Genomic DNA, 17,861 nt, shown 5'->3' on the forward strand with positions numbered 1-17,861 from the left:
TTCACAGTCCCCAAGTCCAAACAGAATTCACGGCAACACACAGTATTATATAGAGCCATGATCATATGAAACTTCCTTCCATCTCCAATTACTCAAGCAAACAGCAAAATTGCCTTTAAAAAACAGATTAAATATCTAATGGAATGGCAGGGACTGAGAGCACACACAAATGCATGCACACACAATTGTTTTATGCATTGTTTGTATAATTGTTTTTCAGTATTGTTTGTATATCCTATTTTACATTTGTGTGACTGTCCTCGTCTATCAGTACATCAGTGTTTTGTTACTTGTCATGTTTTGCATGTTTGTGGATCCCAGGAAGAGTAGCTGATGCTTCTGTAAAAGATCCAAATAAACAAACAAACAAACAAACCTTGTGGCACTTATCAGTACCTGGCCTGTCATTCTATGTATGCCCTCCCGGTGTTACCTATCCCTGCCTCTCATCTGTTCCTTGCCCAGGCCTCTACCATGCATGTGTGGAACCGGCTGCTACCAGGGAGCCCTGCACTGTCTGACGCTAGTGGGTGCAGCAACTCGTATCAGCACACCTGTTTGTCTGTGTGTGTGTGTTTACTGCAGAACAAACAGTGTTTGTGTGAGAAAATGGCTAAACTAAAACACTGATATAACATAAAGCCCTTCTCGTTAACCTTGACAGCAAGCCCAATCAATCAAAATAAGACGATCCAACTTCGCCTCAGATCGCAAAGCCATTCCTCAACGAGGACATGAAACCAAACATGGCGATAATGCCCTGTGGTCGACATCCTACTAAAAGCAATACTGGTGCATAACGGTACACGTATCAGTACCGTTCGGTACTGGGACCTCGGTTCGATCTGCACTGTGAACCCACATTTTATTTATTTATACAGTACCAGTCAAAAGTTTGGACACACCTACTTTTTCAAAAGTTTATTTTTTTCCTCTTTTTTTTTCTTTCTTACATTGTAAATAATAGTGAAGACAAACTATGAAATAACACATATGGAATCATGTAGTAACCAAAAAAAGTGTTAAACTAAAATATTATATATATATATATAACCAAAATATTTGTTATATTGAGATTCTTCAATGTAGCCACGATGCCTTGATGACAGCTTTGCATTCTCTTGGAATTCTCCCAACCAGCTTCATGAGGAAGCTTTTCCAACAGTCTTGAAGGAGTTCTCACATATGCTGAGCACTTGTTGGCTGCTTTTCCTTCACTCTGTGGTCCAACTCATCTAAAACCCTCTCAATTGGGTTGAGGTCTGGTGATTGTGGGGGCCAGGTCATCTGATGCAACACTCCATCACTCTCCTTCTTGGTCAAATAGCCCTTACACAACCTGGAGGTGTGTTTTGGGTCAATGTCCTGTTGAAAAACAAATAGATAGGCCCACTAAGCGCAAACCAGATGGGATGGCATATTGCTGCAGAATGCTGTGGTAGCCATGCTGGTTAAGTGTGCCTTGAATTCTAAATAAATCAGCAACAGTGTCACCAGCAAAGCACCCCCACACCATCACACCTCCTCCTCCATGCTTCACGGTGGGAACAACAAATGCGGAGATCATCCGTTCACCTACTCTGAGTCTCACAAAGAAACAGCGGTTGGAACCAAAAATCTCCAATTTGGACTCATGAGACCAAGGGACAGATCTCCACCGGTCTAATGTGTTTCTTAGCCCAAAAGCAAGTCTCTTCTTCTTATTGGTGTCCTTTTGTAGTGGTTTCTTTGCAGCAATTTGACCACGAAGGCTTGAATCACACTGTCTCCTCTGAACAGTTGATGTTGAGATGTGTCTGTTGCTTGAACTCTGTGAAGCATTTATCTAGGCTGCAATCTGAGGTGCAGTTAACTCTAATGAACTTATCCTCTGCATCCTCTTTCCTGTGGCGGTCCTCATGAGAGCTATTTTTCATCAAAGCACTCGATGGTTTTTGCGACTCAACTTGAAGAAACGTTCAAGTTTTTAAAATGTTACGCATTGACTGACCTTCATGTCTTAATGATGGACTGTCGTTTCTCTTTGCTTATTTGAGTTTTTCTTGCCATAATATGGACTTGGTCTTTTAACAAATAGGGCTATCTTCTGTATACCACCCCAACCATGTCAGAACACAAATTATTTGCTCAAACGCATTAAGAAGGAAAGAAATTCACAAATTAACTTTTAAAAAGGCACACCTGTTAAATAAAATGCATTCCAGGTGACTACCTCATGAAGCTGGTTGAGAGAATGCCAAGAGTGTGCAAAGCTGTTATCAAGGCACAGGGTGGCGACTTTGAAGAATCTTAAATATAAAACATTGTTTAACATTTTTTTTGGTAACTAGATTATTCTGTGTTTTTTCAGAATGTTGATGTCTTCACTATTGCGGGTCCTTTTCCAACATATATATATATATATATTTTTTACTCTACATTGTTGGAAAAGGACCCGCAAGTAAGCATTTCACAGTTAGTCTACACCTGTTGTTTATGAAGCATGTGAAATACAATTTGATTTGTGTGGTGTATTCCAGCTGTGTGCTTCATGGGTGAGTTGGTCACATCAGTGGAGAGAGGGGCTGTGGGACCCTGCCAATGCTGAGAACTAGCTGCTCCTTAAAGGGATAGTTCCCTCATTTCATATTTAGTAATAACTGCTACTTTAAAGGGATAGTTCATTCACATTTTAATTTATTGTTTTCTTACCTTTGAAATGGTCTTCTCTGCAGTAGTCGGAACTAGAAGCACAAGCATTTCGCTCCACTCGCATTAACATCTACTAACCATGTGTATGTGACCAATAAAATTTGATTAGATTTGATTTAATCTATGTGCCTTAATCTATGTGACTTCTGAGGTAAGAAATCAATAAGCAGTTTATGGATTTGGAGTGAACTACCCATTTAAAGAGCCCTGGTACCGGGCCCAAAACGTCTCAGACTGTGGTTCAGGTCTGTGAACCACTAGCGCCTCACTATCAATTACACGGACCGTTCCTCAAATAGGCTGTTCAATATGAGCAGAGCTCTGTTTGGTACGGGGGCTACAGGATTCTTGCTTGAGGATAGTTGAAAACAACTACATAGAAACTAAGACTTCATTTGAAGTTAAAAAATTAAAAAATAGAAAGTGGTCTCGCCGTCGTAAAAGGATGGGTTTTGTTTCCACACACACTCACCACTTCCATCTTATCCTCCTCTTTCTCCTTCCTCTCCTTTTCCTTCTTCTTAGCTTTGGCTGTGATGGAGAGAACAGCAGTAGACACCTTTCATGGAGAAAGAGGGAGTGAGAGACTAAATGAAGGGAGAATTGCAAAGAAAGGTAAAACAATACTTTAGGCACTGAGGCCGATCAGAAAACTTCTTAGAACGCATGAACCACAAAATACCCCATTTTTTTTATTACGTTAGTATATTGTACCTCGGTTCTAAAATGAAACACAATTTAGGCCCTAGACTGAGCAGCTAAAATAACTTGGTCTCAGACTGCGAACATGGCAATGAAATTAAAATGATGACAGACTTCAAAAAGGGACACTAATAACAAAACCCTCCAAGAAATTGATCTCGGCTGAGGAAACTTCATTCAGAATGGCAGCATTCAGAGTAGCAGCAAATATGACTTCAACTGATCAAAACAATGTGACATCCTTTCGCCGTTGGGGAACTCTCACCTTCTCCTTCTCTTTCTCCTTGGGCACCTCCAGGGCCGGAGGGTAGGCGAAGGTGGAGGGCTTACAGTTGGAGCGGTATTGTACCTTGGGCATCTGGAGAGGGGGGGGAGAGTGTGGTCAAACACCCAAAAAAAGCAATGATTGTAAAGTCCGACCCATCACTCATTGAAAAGGGATGTTCCGTTTGACTTATTCATAGACTGGTTTGACAACAAGAAACGCTGAACACACCACCTTCCTTTGGCCACAATGATACGAATACCACTCAACATTTAAACAAAAATGAAAAAGCTATTGGTGAGCATAGTAGTTACGGTGTGTGTGTGTGTGTATGTATACAAGCGCATTGAGCGTTGTATCTGAAATGCGTTTTCCTGGAAAGTCAGCTGTAAATAATACAAATGATTTATTTCACAGGAACAAAATAGTATAGCTCCTACTCTCTTGTCGTCAATTGATAATGCCCACAGGAAATTAATGTGTTAACATTTCCCGTCAAATTCTTAAACAGCACCATATAGGGAGCCACCACTGACCAGAGAGGCTTTCATTTAGTTTGTTATGTCATAACTCACTTCTGTTCTCTGCAGGGTGGTAAGTATGAGAGGGAAGGGGAACATAAAGTGCTTCTCTGGCTGTTAAAGCAGTGGGTGACTTCACCTGCGATAAAAGGCTGGCATGGAATGGCATGGCTGCAGTAGGGTGGCGCAATATGAGTGCTGGTAAACAACGTCTTCTCCTTAAGGCGCACAAAGCAACCATGCACAACTGCTGATCTGGGCAACTGCTAAGGCTGGAACAGGTGGAGGCAGGAGGGATCATTGTCTACAGTGCCTTGAAAGTATTCATACTCCTTGAAAGTAGTCATACCCCTTGACTTATTCTACATTTTGTTGTTTTACAGCCTGAATTCAAAATTAAATAGATTTGTTTTAACTCACACAATACCCCATAATGACAAAGTGAAAATAGACATTCTTGCAAATTTATTGAACATGATATACAGAAATATCTCATTTTCAGTACATAAGTATTCACACCCCTGAGTGAATAATTTGTAGAAGGACCTTTGGCACTGATTACAGCTGTGAGTCTTTCTGGCTAAGTCTAAGAGCTTACCACACTGGGATTGTGCAACATTCTCCCATTATTCTTTTCAAAATTCTTCAAGCTCTGTTGAATTGGTTGTTGACCATTGCTAGACAACCATTTTCAGGTCTTGCCATAGGTTTCCAAGTAGATTTAAGTCAAAACTGTAACTCCTGCACTTAAAAACATTCATTGTTTTCCATTATTGTGCATAGCATGATGCAGCCACCACTATGCTTGAAAATATGGAGAGTGGTACTCAGTAAAGTGTTGTATTGGATATTCAGCACAGAAAATGAATTGCTTTGGCAAATTTATTGTAGTATTACTTGTGTGCCTTGTTGCAAACAGGATGCATGTTTTGGAATATGTGTATTATTTAAAGGCTTCCTTTTCATTCTGTCAGTTAGGTTAGTATTGTGGAGTAACTACAATGTTGTTGATTCATCCTCAGATTTCTCCCATCACAGCCATTAAACTCTAACTGAGTTAGGAATACCTCCTGTATCATTGTAGTGATTTGATACACCATCCAAAGTGTTATTATTAACTTCACCATGCTCACAGGTAGCATATCCAATATGTTTTTTACCCATCTACCAATTTGGTGCCCTTCTTTGCGAGGCATTGTGAAACCTCCCTGGTCTTTGTGGTTGAATCTGTGTTTGAAATTCACTGCTCGACTGAGGGCCCTTACAGATAACTGTATTATGATTTTTCAATGCCGATACCGATTGTTGGAGGACAAAAAAAAGGCCGATAGCGATTAATTGGCCAATTTTTTAAATGTATTTGTAATAATGACAATTACAACAATACTGAATGAACACATTTTAACTTAATATAATACATCAATAAAATCAATTTAGCCTCAAATAAATAATGAAACATGTTCAATTTAGTTTAAATATTGCAAAAACTAAGTGTTGGAGAAGAAAGTAAAAGTGCAATATGTGCCATGTAAGAAAGCTAACGTTTAAGTTCCTTGCTCAGAACATGAGAATATATGAAAGCTGGTGGTTCCTTTTAACATGAATCTTCAATATTCCCAGGTAAGAAGTTTTAGGTTGTAGTTATTATAGGAAATATAGGACTATGTCATTAATATGGTCGAATCCGGAAACTATAATCTCGAAAACAAGACGTTTATTCTTTCAATGAAATACGGAACCGTTCCGTATTTTATCTAACGGGTGGCATCCCTAAGTCTAAATATTCCTGTTACATTGTAAATTAGTTTGCAATGAGCCAGGCGGCCCAAACTGTTGCATATACCCTGACTCTGCGTGCAATGAACACAAGAGAAGTGACACAATTTCACCTGGTTAATATTGCCTGCTAACCTGGATTTCTTTTAGCAAAATATGCAGGTTTCAAAATATATACTTCTGTGTATTGATTTTAAGAAAGGCATTGGTGTTTATGGTTAGGTACACGTTGGAGCAACGACTTTTTCGCAAATGCGCACTGCATCTATATATATATATACAATATATATTGTGTTAGAATACCATTTTGGTATTTTGTATATAGTTATTTGTTTCAAAATGTATACCTTCACCAATTTGGCCACTTGGGTACATTTGGGCTACATTTGGGCTACTTGTGTGGGACACCTGGGTGACTTCATGATAAATGTCATGTAGCACACATTTTGGAAGTTATCATTCTGAAAATGTGCACAAGTACTGTTGCCCTCATATTTTTCACTGAAATTGTCCCCATCATCCTATCTGAATGTTTGTTTTATCTTGTTCATTTGAAAGATGATAAAACAATGAAAAAAACAAGTTTTTTATTTTTGTATCTAAACCAGATCTATTGCGTGTTATTCTCCTACATTCAATTCACATTTACACAAACGTCAGAGTGTTTTCTTTCAAATAGTACCAAGAATATGCATATCCTTGGTTCTGTGCCTTAGATTTGGGTATGTCTTCAGGCGGAAATTGCACAAAGTAGGGGGGAGCTGAAAGAGGTTAACAATTAGAGTATATGGTCATTTTTAGATATGAAATTATCAACTTTACCCTGTATAACGAGGACAGCAATCCCTTTGCGAGGGACAATGCATGGCCAAAGCTGGAAGAGAAAATAATCTCACTAAAAACTTCCAAATAAGTCAAAACCATTTGATTTTGGGTTGGGGTGAAATCCCAAAAGATGTGCTTATACATTCATTGGCTATGTCATAGCTAATTTGTAAACATACCTATACATCTATATATAGGAGAAATGTCCTCTTGTCTGATGAAACAAAAATAGAACTGTTTAGCCATAATGACCATCGTTATGTTTGGAGGAAAACAGGGGAGGCTTGCAAGCCGAAGAACACCATCCCAACCGTGAAGCACAGGGGTGGCAGCATCATGTTGTGGGGTGATTTGCTGCAGGAGGGACTGGTGCACTTCACAAAATAGATGGCATCATGAGGGAGTAAAATTACGTGGATATATTGAAGCAATATCTCAAGACATCAGTTAAAGCTTGGTCGCAAATAGTTCTTCCAAATGGACAATTACCCCAAGCATACTTCTAAAGTTGTGGCAAAATGGCTTAAGAACAACAAAGTCAAGGTTTTGGAGTGGCCATCACAAAGCCCGGACTTCAATCCTATAGAAAATGTGTGGGCAGAACTGAAAAGGTGTGTGCGAGCAAGGAGGCCCACAAACCTGACTCAGTTACACCAGCTCTGTCAGGAGGAATGGGCCAAAATGTACTCAACATATTGTGGGAAGCTTGTGGAAGGCTACCCAAAACTTTTGACCCAAGTTAAACAATTTAAAGGCAATGCTACCAAATACTAATTGAGTGTACTGTATGTAAACTTCTGACCCACTGGGAATGTGATGAAAGAAATAAAAGCTGAAATAAATAATTTTCTCTGCTATTATTCTGACATTTCACATTCTTAAAATAAAAAGGGGTGATCCTCACTGAATTATATGTCAGGAATTGTGAAAAACTGAGTTTAAATGTATTTGGCTAAGGTATATGTAAACTTCCGACTTCAACTGTACATGCGTATACTTCAGATGCACCCCACTCACACACGTTGTTTACCTTGAGGTCCTTGTTGAGCCCGATGATGGCGGTGGGGGTGAAGGCCAGGGAGAGGAAATGGGAAAGGGGGAACCAGAACCAGAACTGGGTGAATACCAACAGGCCCACCACTGATGGCATGTGGGTGTGGCCCGTCCTCGACTGCAGCGAGATGGTGACGTTACGGCCACCTACACACACACACACACACACACACACACACACACACACACACACACACACACACACACACACACACACACACACACACACACACACACACACACACACACACACACACACACACACACACACACACACACACACACACACACACGCGAAGGAGAGTTTTGACATATTCGTGATAATACAGTTGTGATAATCTTTGTGCTTTGGCAACAATGATCTTCCACTTCAGTCAACCATAAATCAGAGAAATAGAGAGACAAAAAAGACAGAATTAGGTGCAAAAGGGGGATACAATGAAACTAATCTCGTTCTCAGACACTTCCGCCCAAATGCGCTAAGTGTCTGGTGGACCAAAGAGTCAAACTCGGCCTTCGTCAGCCAATACAGAAAGACAGGGAGAAACTCCCGGCGCATAGACATTGGTTTAATCTACCAACCAACCATCTCCTATAACATCTTCCCCCTAATCCTTCCCAGTATGTGTCTTGTGCACCTCGGTTATGGAGCCACGCTTCACAGTAGTGTGATTTGCAAAAATGGACAAATACAGAATTCTATAGTCACTCCAATTAATGCCAACTTTTAATTGTTGATGTCCCAGGCTTACAGTTGCATTCGGAAAGTATTCAGACCCCTTGACTTTTTCCACGTTACAACCTTATTCTAAAATGGATTTAATTGTTTTTCCCCCCCCTCATCAATCTACACCAAGCCTGGGCAAAGGCCAGCCCGGGGAAAGTATACGGCCTGTGACATGATTCAATACGGGCCACGGAATCATGCTCAGATCACATAGAGAATTTGCGATAGTAACGTTTTGAAAAACGTATGTTAGTCAAATTAAAAGCCCAATGAATACTCGCCTTTGCGTAACGATTTAAGGCCCACCGCTTGTGGGACATTTATTTTGAATGCACATATGAATAACTGCATGAGGACAGACAGTGACTGACAGGCTAACACACATGTCACAGTTACAAATAGTAGCTAGCTAGAAATTGTGCAATAATGTGTTTTTCAAAGATTTCAAAGGAAAGGAAAGTAGACAATGAATTTAGGGTGTTCCAGCAAGAGTGGACATCGAAATATTTATTTATTGAGGTATCAGGGAAAGCTGTGTGCTTAATGTGCAAAGAGAGCATCGCTGTCTTGAAAGACTACAACTTGTCCAGACATTTCCAGATGAAGCATGCAGAAAAATATAGGAATATGTGTTCTGAGCAGAGGGCAGGTGCATTGAAAGCGTTGCTTTCTCAGTTGGAAAATCAGCAAGGACTTTTCACAAAACTGCATTCAGCAAACGACAGAATTGCGAAAGCTAGCTATGTACTGTCCCACAAAATTGCTAAACATAGCAAGCCAATCACTGAAGGTGAAATCATTAAAGAATGTTTAATTGACTCTGCAGCAATACTTGCCCCGACAAGAAAGAGCTGTTTGAAAATGTTTCCCTGTCAAGACAAACAGTGACACGGTGTGTTGAAGACATTGCAGAGAATATGGAACAACAGTTGAAAGACAAGGTAAAGGATTTCACATATTTCTTCTTGGCCCTAGATGAGAGCAGTGATGCAGGTGACAAGACGCAGTTGTTGATATTCTTACAAGACATAACCCCAGACTTTAAAATTACAGAGGAGCTTGCTTCAGTGCAGTCAATGAAGAGCACAACCGCAGGGAAACATTTATTGGAGGTTTTGAAAAGTTATCCAGTGTGACCACTGATGGGTGCCCAAACTTGACAGGAAAAAACATTGGTCTTTTGAAAAGGATACAAGCTCAAGCAGCTGAGCTGAACCCAGATAAGAAAATTATTTTCCTGCATTGCATTATTCATTTGATGCTGCTCTGTAAATGTGTTCTGAAAATTAGCCATGTTGTGGATACAGTCAGTAAAGTGGTAAACTTCAAAAGAGCAAAATCTTCAAAATCACAGACAGTTTGTCTCACTGTTGGACGAGACAGTCAGGTCATGCAGATCTCCCCTACCACACAAATGTGAGATTGGCTGAGTTTGGGGAAGGTGCTTAAAAGGGTGTGGGACCTGAAATCAGAGATTGCTGAGTTTTTGCAAATGAAAGGAAAATGTGGATTTCCCTCAGCTGCAAGATAAAGAATGGTTGGCTGATTTTGCCTTCACCGTGGACATCATGGCCCCCATGAATGAACTGAATTCCAAACTACAAGGGAAGACAAGGGAAGGGCCTTTTTGCACATCAGATGTACAGCCTTGTCAAAGCCTTCAAGGGAAAATTACTCCTCCTGACCCTCCAAGTAGAAGTCATAAAATAAAAGTGCAATATGTGCCAGGTAAAAAAGCTAACGTTTAAGTTCCTTGCTCAGAACATATGAAAGCTGGTGGTTCAATATTCCCAGTTAAGTTAAGAAGTTTTAGGTTGTAGTTATTATAAGAATTATTTCTTTCTATACCATTTGTATTTCATATGCCTTTGACTATTGTATGTTCTAATAGCCACTTTAACATTGCCAGCCTAATCTCAGGAGTTGATAGGCTTGAATTCCTAAACATCGCTGTGAAGCAAGCATTGCTAAGAGCTGCTGGCAAACTCTGTAAAGATTGAATGAATGCTTACGAGCCTGCTGCCGCCTACCAATGCTCAGTCAGACTGCTTTATCAAACCATAGACATAATTATAATAAACACAGCAATACAAGCCATTGGTCATTAATATCATCAAATCATCAAGAAACTATAATTTCGTAAATAAAATGTTTATTCTATCAGTGAAATACGGAACAGTTCTGTATTTTATCAAACGGGTGGCATCCATAAGTCTAAATATTGCTGTTACATTGCACAACCTTCAATGTTATGTCATAATTATGTAAAATTCTGGCAAATTAGTTTCCATTGAGCCAGGCGGTCCAAACTGCTAACCTGGATTTCTTTTAGCTAAATATGCAGGTTTAAAATATACTACAGTGTATTGATTTTAAGAAAGGCATTGATGTTTATGGTTTAGGTACATTCGTGCAACGGTTGTGCTTTTTTCACGAATGCGCTTTTGTTAAATAATTTGGCAAAGTAGGCTGTGATTCAATGATCATTTAACAGGACCCGCATTGATTATATGCAACGCAGGACAAGCTAGTTAACCTAGTAATATCATCAACCATGTGTAGTTAGCTAGTGATTATGTGAAGATTGATATCTTATAAAAAACTAAGTTTTAATGCTAGCTAGCAACTTACCTTGGCTCCTTGCTGCACTCGCGCAACAAGTGGTCAGCCTGCCACGCAGTGGCAGCAATATAAATCAGCCATAATCGGCATCCAAAAATGCTGATTACCGATTGTTATGAAAACTTGAAATAGGCCCTAATTAATTGGCCATGCCGATTAATCGGTCAAACTCTAGTCTGTTCCCTATCAGATGACAAGCGGGAGAAGTATACAACGCTGCTTTGAACTGAGTTTTCTAGTCATTTTGAGTATTTCAAAGTGTTGGAAAATGACATGCTGTTGGTTTCCTCTCCTTTCACCTTCAATGTGGATAACGCTCCCACTGACCTGCAACTTGAGCTTATCGATCTTCAGTCTGATGCAATGATTGGAGAAGTATTCAAAACAATGTCACTGACGAGGTTCTATGCATCTCTCGATGAACAAAACTTCCCAAAGATTAGGAGTAATGCGCAGAAGATTTTTGTACTGTTTGGGTCAATCTATGTATGTGAACAGATATTTTCAGTGATGAAATATAACAAGTCAAGGCACAGATCATCTCTTACGGACTCTCACCAATCCTGCGCATAGCAACATCATAAACTATACCGGACTTCACTGCTCTAGTCAATGCCCATCAGAGACTTCACTCCTCACACTGATTGAGTAGTTTAAATGTAGTGTTGAGCGCTCTCTTTGTGTTTTGTGCATACCTGTTAACAAGAGTTCTGTCCGTGGTGCTGAATGCACAGTGTACTTTTCCCTCCGTGTAGTTCATTGCATGTTTAATAATGAAAATACCTACCAAAAGGAGAACATGGATGTGGTTTATTTCTGTGCATGTTAAAAAGTAGCATATCTGGACGTGATTTACAGTAGATATATCTGTCAACACGGTCATACACATGATGTATAATCCTGTAATATGATTCTGGCCCACGATGGCAAAAATATATTCTAATGTGGTCCTCCATGGAAAATAATTGTCCAGTACTGATCTCCACACACACACACACACACACACACACACACACACACACACACACACACACACACACACACACACACACACACACACACACACACACACACACACACACACACACACACACACACACACACACACACACACACACACAGGTTTTTAGAAATGTTAGCAAATTTAATTATCACGTTTACATAAATATATGGGGAATTGAAAATAATGCCGACAATTACATTGATGGAATCTACAATCTGCACTATTTCTGTCATTCTGAGCACCGTGGGTGGATGCCCACGTTGCTCATATGGGTCCTGTAAATTTCTCAAATATCAGTGAAATAAAAATGCTTTCGGTCAAATGTCTGTAAACCCTGTTGTGCCCGCAAGGGTAAAGTGAGTGCTTTTGTGTGTGCATGCAAGCATACAGTCTACATGTGTGTTTGTGTGTGGGGTCCCAGAGAGCTGCACATCAAACACTTGACACACACACACACTCACAGATGTGTATACGCATACCCCAAACACAGGCTGGAGCAGAAAGGCATACGTCACACTGCTAACATTGGGCCTTGTGTATTACCTCGATCAAGACCAGCAGGTTCCTCTATGTGTTAAATGCTGTCTAAATACACATCAGGTGCGGGTGTATACAACCTGGTGTATACCCAACCAAGCCTCGTCTCATTTTGAAGAATACTTAGTCAAATTTAACACTGGCAACAAGTGTAAATCAGAATTATGCTGTGCATGTGTGCATGTGCAATGTGTGTGTGTGTGTGTGTGTGTGTGTGTGTGTGTGTGTGTGTGTGTGTGTGTGTGTGTGTGTGTGTGTGTGTCAGAGTAAAGGAGCCTATATTGCACTCATACTGCAGTGGGGTTAGTCTTTTGCAATATTTGTGTTCCCATAATGCTTTTAGCCGATCTGTGCCACTACAGCAACAGACAAGATCAAACTAGGATCCCCCATTCTCCTGCCAAGATAAAGAAGTCCAAAGTCCCCTCTGTTTTCTGTCGCATTAGACCGCCCAGACAAGATCGTAATATGGGATCGTAAGCCAGATAGCACACTGAAGCTATCGCCTCTTCCTCTACAACCCTTAAAACCTGTTAAGCCTACCCCTTACTTTTTCGAACATTCTGTTAAAAATCGCGCAACATTTCAGCGTCCTGCTACTCATGCCAGGAATATAGTATATGCATATGATTAGTATGTGTGGATAGATTTCTAAAACTGGTTAAATCACGGCCGTGACTATAACAGAGCGTGTGTTTCATCGAAAAGCGCAAGAAAAACTGATCACCGAAAGCTGGGAAAAATATCCATGCGCCACTTGCATGTATTGTCTATGGGAAACCAAATTACATGGGGCTGAGATTGCAAGTCCTACAGCTTCCACACGATGTCGCCAGTCTTGTCAATTGCCTGGGCTTTGTTTCTTGGTCAAACGAGTAAGAGAGAGCCCATTCCTTCCGATCTCCCACAGGATGTTTTGGAGGAGAAATTTCAGAACATGATTTGAAGACGTGGAGCTATTCAATACACATCGCCCCGTGATCAATTTGATAGATTATTAACGTTTACTAATACCTAAAGTTGCATTACAAAAGTATTTCGAAGTGTTTTGTGAAAGTTTATCGTCAACTTTTTTAATTTAAAAAAATGACATTGCGTTTTAAAACACTTTTTTTCTGTATCACACACTTTTCATAGATCGATATTTAGGGTATATATGGACCGATTTAATCGAAGAAAAAAAAGACCCAATAGTGATGTTTATGGGACATCTAGGAGTGCCAACAAAGAAGCTTGTCGAAGGTAATGAATGTTTTAGATTTTATTTCTGCGTTTTGTGTAATATAATAATAATAATAATAATATATGCCATTTATCAGACGCTTTTATCCAAAGCGACTTACAGTCATGTGTGCATACATTCTACGTATGGGTGGTCCCGGGGATTGAACCCACTACCCTGGCGTTACAAGCGCCATGCGTTACAAGCGCCATGCTCTACCAACTGAGCTACAGAGCGCCGGCTATGCTAATTATTTTGTTTACGTCCCCTTCAGGTATTTCGGGGTGTTGCATGCTATCAGATAATAGCTTCTCATGCTTTCGCCGAAAAGCATTTTAAAAATCTGACTTGTTGCCTGGATTCACAACGAGTGTAGCTTTAATTCAGTACCCTGCATGTGTGTTTTAATGAACGTTTGAGTTTTAACGAGTGCTATTAGCATTTAGCGTAGCGCATTTGCATTTCCAGATGGGACGCCTGCGTGTCGGGTGCGCTTAAGAGGTTAACTGTCAGGCCAATGCTGACAGCTATGTGTTGAGTACTGTAAAGGCAGCTTCCACCTAAAGAACCATCACTTCACTTCTAGTGTATCACTTTGATTTCAGATGTGGATGTGGAGTATTAGTCTTAAGTTATGAGTGGGGTTGGATAATCATATGAAATGTGACATGCGGAAACCATTAGGGTTCCATTTCATGATCTCTGGTGCTCATTACCGAGGGTTTAGCTTTCGAAAGCAGCTCTCGCAAGAAACCGCACACCCAACCGTTCCCTCCGTCTCACCAGACATTCCCTCATTCATTACGTAGAATTATACTCCTTTTAATCTCGGCCCTAAATGTGAAGCTTTCCAGTGTCTGCTCATGTATTCAGTTCTCAAAGCTCCTCCAAAACGTTCAAAGGACCTTATGCCACCACAAAAAAATCAATTGTAGTTGATCTAGCTAGTAATCAAATAACACCTATTGATTCTGGGAAAAGAAGTCCCCTCCCCAAGGAAAATTACAATTCAATTCCATATTAGGTTGATAAAAACAGAGCATACCCCTCCTTCCAGAGGTGTCTTAAATTTTAAAGAGACTTGTGTGACACTCATTTAGGCGCAGCAACTCGAATCTGTGAGTCACTCTGGCGACAAAATCCATTTGTTCGGGCATTAGGAGGGACCATTTCAGATGTCAAAATAAAGGAATTAAATGACCCACAAGTCATCATCACTGTAATTACATAGAAAAAAAACTGGGCTGAAGCGGCACGTGATTTAACCACTATTGTCTGATTTGATTTTACATTGGAACCATTTCCAGTGTAATAATGTATTTTAAATCGAATGGTTCCTCCGAAGTAACTCGTTTTGAAAGGAATTTTTACATTATTTATATGGGGAAGGACCTCCCCTTCTCCCAACACTGATTCCAATCACCCTGCTTTTTCTTTCATCCTGATACTCCTACGCACCTCTTCCTCCCACTCCCTCCATCCTCCTCTCCGTACCTAAAGTTGCATTACAAAAGTATTTTGAAGTGTTTTGTGAAAGTTTATCGTCAACTTTTTGAATTTTAAAAAATGACGTTACGTTATGAAACGCTATTTTTTTCCCGTTTATCACACAGTCTTCATAGATCGATATCTAGGCTATATATGGACCGATTTAATCGAAAAAAAGACCCAATAGTGATTATGGGACATCTAGGAGTGCCAACAAAGAAGATGGTCAAAGGTAATGAATGTTTTATATTTTATTTCTGCGGTTTGTGTAGCGACGACTATGTTAATTATTTTGTTTACATCCCCTGCGGGTCTTTTGGGGTGTTACATGCTATCAGATAATAGCTTCTCATGCTTTCGCCGAAAAGCATTTTAAAAATCTGACTTGTTGCCTGGATTCACAACGAGTGTAGCTTTAATTCAATACCCTGCATGTGTATTTTAATGAACGTTTGAGTTTTAACTAATACTATTAGCATTTAGCGTAGCGCATTTGCATTTCCAGAGCTCTAGATGGGACGCCTGCGTGCCAGGTAGGACCAAGAGGTTAATAAGCGATAAAATTCATCAGGAGGCGATGTAAATTCTATAGGTGTCCGTCTGGAAAAAATGTCAGGAGAAATCTCAACCAAAACATCTGGTCGGAGACCGGAGGGAATCGGTTCCCTTGATTCGGTTTGACCAAGAATCAAAGCCGAAGCCAATGACAAGACTCTAGACATTGTGTGGAAGCTGTAGGTACTGCAACCTCGGCCTCATTTAATTCGGTTCACCTTTAACAATTCCTGGAAGTGGCGCATGGATATTTATTTCCATTTTCAGTGATCAGATTTTCCTGCACTTTTCGATGAAACGCACGTTCTGTTATAGTCACAGCAGTGATTTAACCAGTTTTATAAACGTCTGAGTGTTTTCTATCCACACATACTAATCATATGCATATACTATATTCCTGGCATGAGCAGCAGGGCGCTGAAATGTTGCGCGATTTTTAACAGAATGTTCGAAAAAGTAGGGGGTAGGAGTAACAGGTTAATCTCTGCCAAAGGTGCTTCAACAAAGTACTGAGTAAAAGGTTTGAGTACTTATGCAAATCTAATCGTTTTTTTATTTTGAATATATTTGCACACACAAAAACATTTCTTTTTTTGTTGCTTTGTCATTATGATATATTGTGTGTAGATTGATGAGGGGAAAAAAACTATTCAATCCATTTTAGAATAAGGCTTTAAATGTAACAAAATGTGGAGAAAGTCAAGAGGTCTGAATGCACTGTATATATTTTAAAGCAATAAGGATGATGCAACAGATCAGAACGTTTAGCTTTAAATGTCGATTAACTACTATTTCTTCACATTATACGTACAGCAATGCGCAGAAGGCAGTAGGCTACATGGGAATGTTCATTCCATAATGCAATTAGCAGGAAAAACCCTTGTCAAAAGCACACCGCACATGCCAGCAGTTTCATGTGACAGAGATCAAAATATCTATTGGAAATTTAGAAAGAGGGGAGAGCTTAAGATGCAACAATTAGCATGGGTTGCTAATATAACTAGGATTGTGCCTTTGGCTAGTGGACAAAGAAAGAAAGTGGACTTGAAAACCATTAGATGGGTTAGCTTACGTCACGAAAACGACCTGCGCGCTCCCATGGGGCAGAAGTCAGTGTGTTGTTGTGACTCCGGATGGCCAGATTACTAGCAAGAATGACAAGAAACTGCCATGTGGGGAATCATAAGTGGCTTGTTTCATCTCGCTCTTGATACCATGTCTTGTTTTGAGGTGTTTTGACTGATTTCATGTCAATGCTAATATGGCTAAAATTCGCTAGCTTTAACCAACAACTTCAACGATGTATTTGAGAGACAGCAAGTGCTCATTCTGCAAATGTATTTATGTTGTCAATAAACATTGGAGAAGAAATATAGCTTACATTAAGTCAACCATCTAAGCTAACCCAGTCTGTTTTGCCCCATAGTTGAGCATGCGTCAGTTTTGTTGCTAAATTGCCAAACCGTCTAGAATATGAGGAATAGGCTAATGGTTTTAATGACATATGGAAGTCTATGAAATAATTGCCTCCCCGTTTCTATGGTCAGATCTGACTTTTAAGCAATGCGATTGCATTTAGAATTGTTACTCAATGATTGAGCTTTTAAATACACGTTCCACTCCAGCAGCAACAAATGAGCTGTTTACGAAGCTGTAGCAGCAACGCTGGCGCTGTCTGACAGTTTTATGCTCATCATAGGCTCTGTATATGTATTCTATGTGATAAATATAACGACTAACTAAAATACACACACGGCAATTTAATTCCACTAACTTATGAACCTATAGACCGATAAGCATGTATTTACATTGACTGGTATTTCCATCAATGAATAGGCGAAAAATCATTATTTTACAATGGGACTTTTTTTCTT

General features: G+C 39.9%; 1 protein-coding gene across 1 annotated transcript in view; it reads right to left on the minus strand.

The window, feature by feature from the left end:
- Positions 1 to 17,861, minus strand: part of LOC118386844 (26S proteasome non-ATPase regulatory subunit 1-like) — a 103,356-nt gene that overhangs the window by 11,293 nt on the left and 74,202 nt on the right. The window contains exons 20-22 of the mRNA XM_035774767.2: positions 7,811 to 7,980; positions 3,659 to 3,751; positions 3,164 to 3,250 (exon numbers count right to left, since the gene is read on the minus strand). Coding sequence (XP_035630660.1) covers positions 3,164 to 3,250; positions 3,659 to 3,751; positions 7,811 to 7,980 — 350 coding nt within the window. The remainder of the gene's footprint in view (positions 1 to 3,163; positions 3,251 to 3,658; positions 3,752 to 7,810; positions 7,981 to 17,861) is intronic.

Source organism: Oncorhynchus keta, chromosome 1 (assembly GCF_023373465.1).
Source record: "Oncorhynchus keta strain PuntledgeMale-10-30-2019 chromosome 1, Oket_V2, whole genome shotgun sequence".
NCBI classification, from domain to species: domain Eukaryota; kingdom Metazoa; phylum Chordata; class Actinopteri; order Salmoniformes; family Salmonidae; genus Oncorhynchus; species Oncorhynchus keta.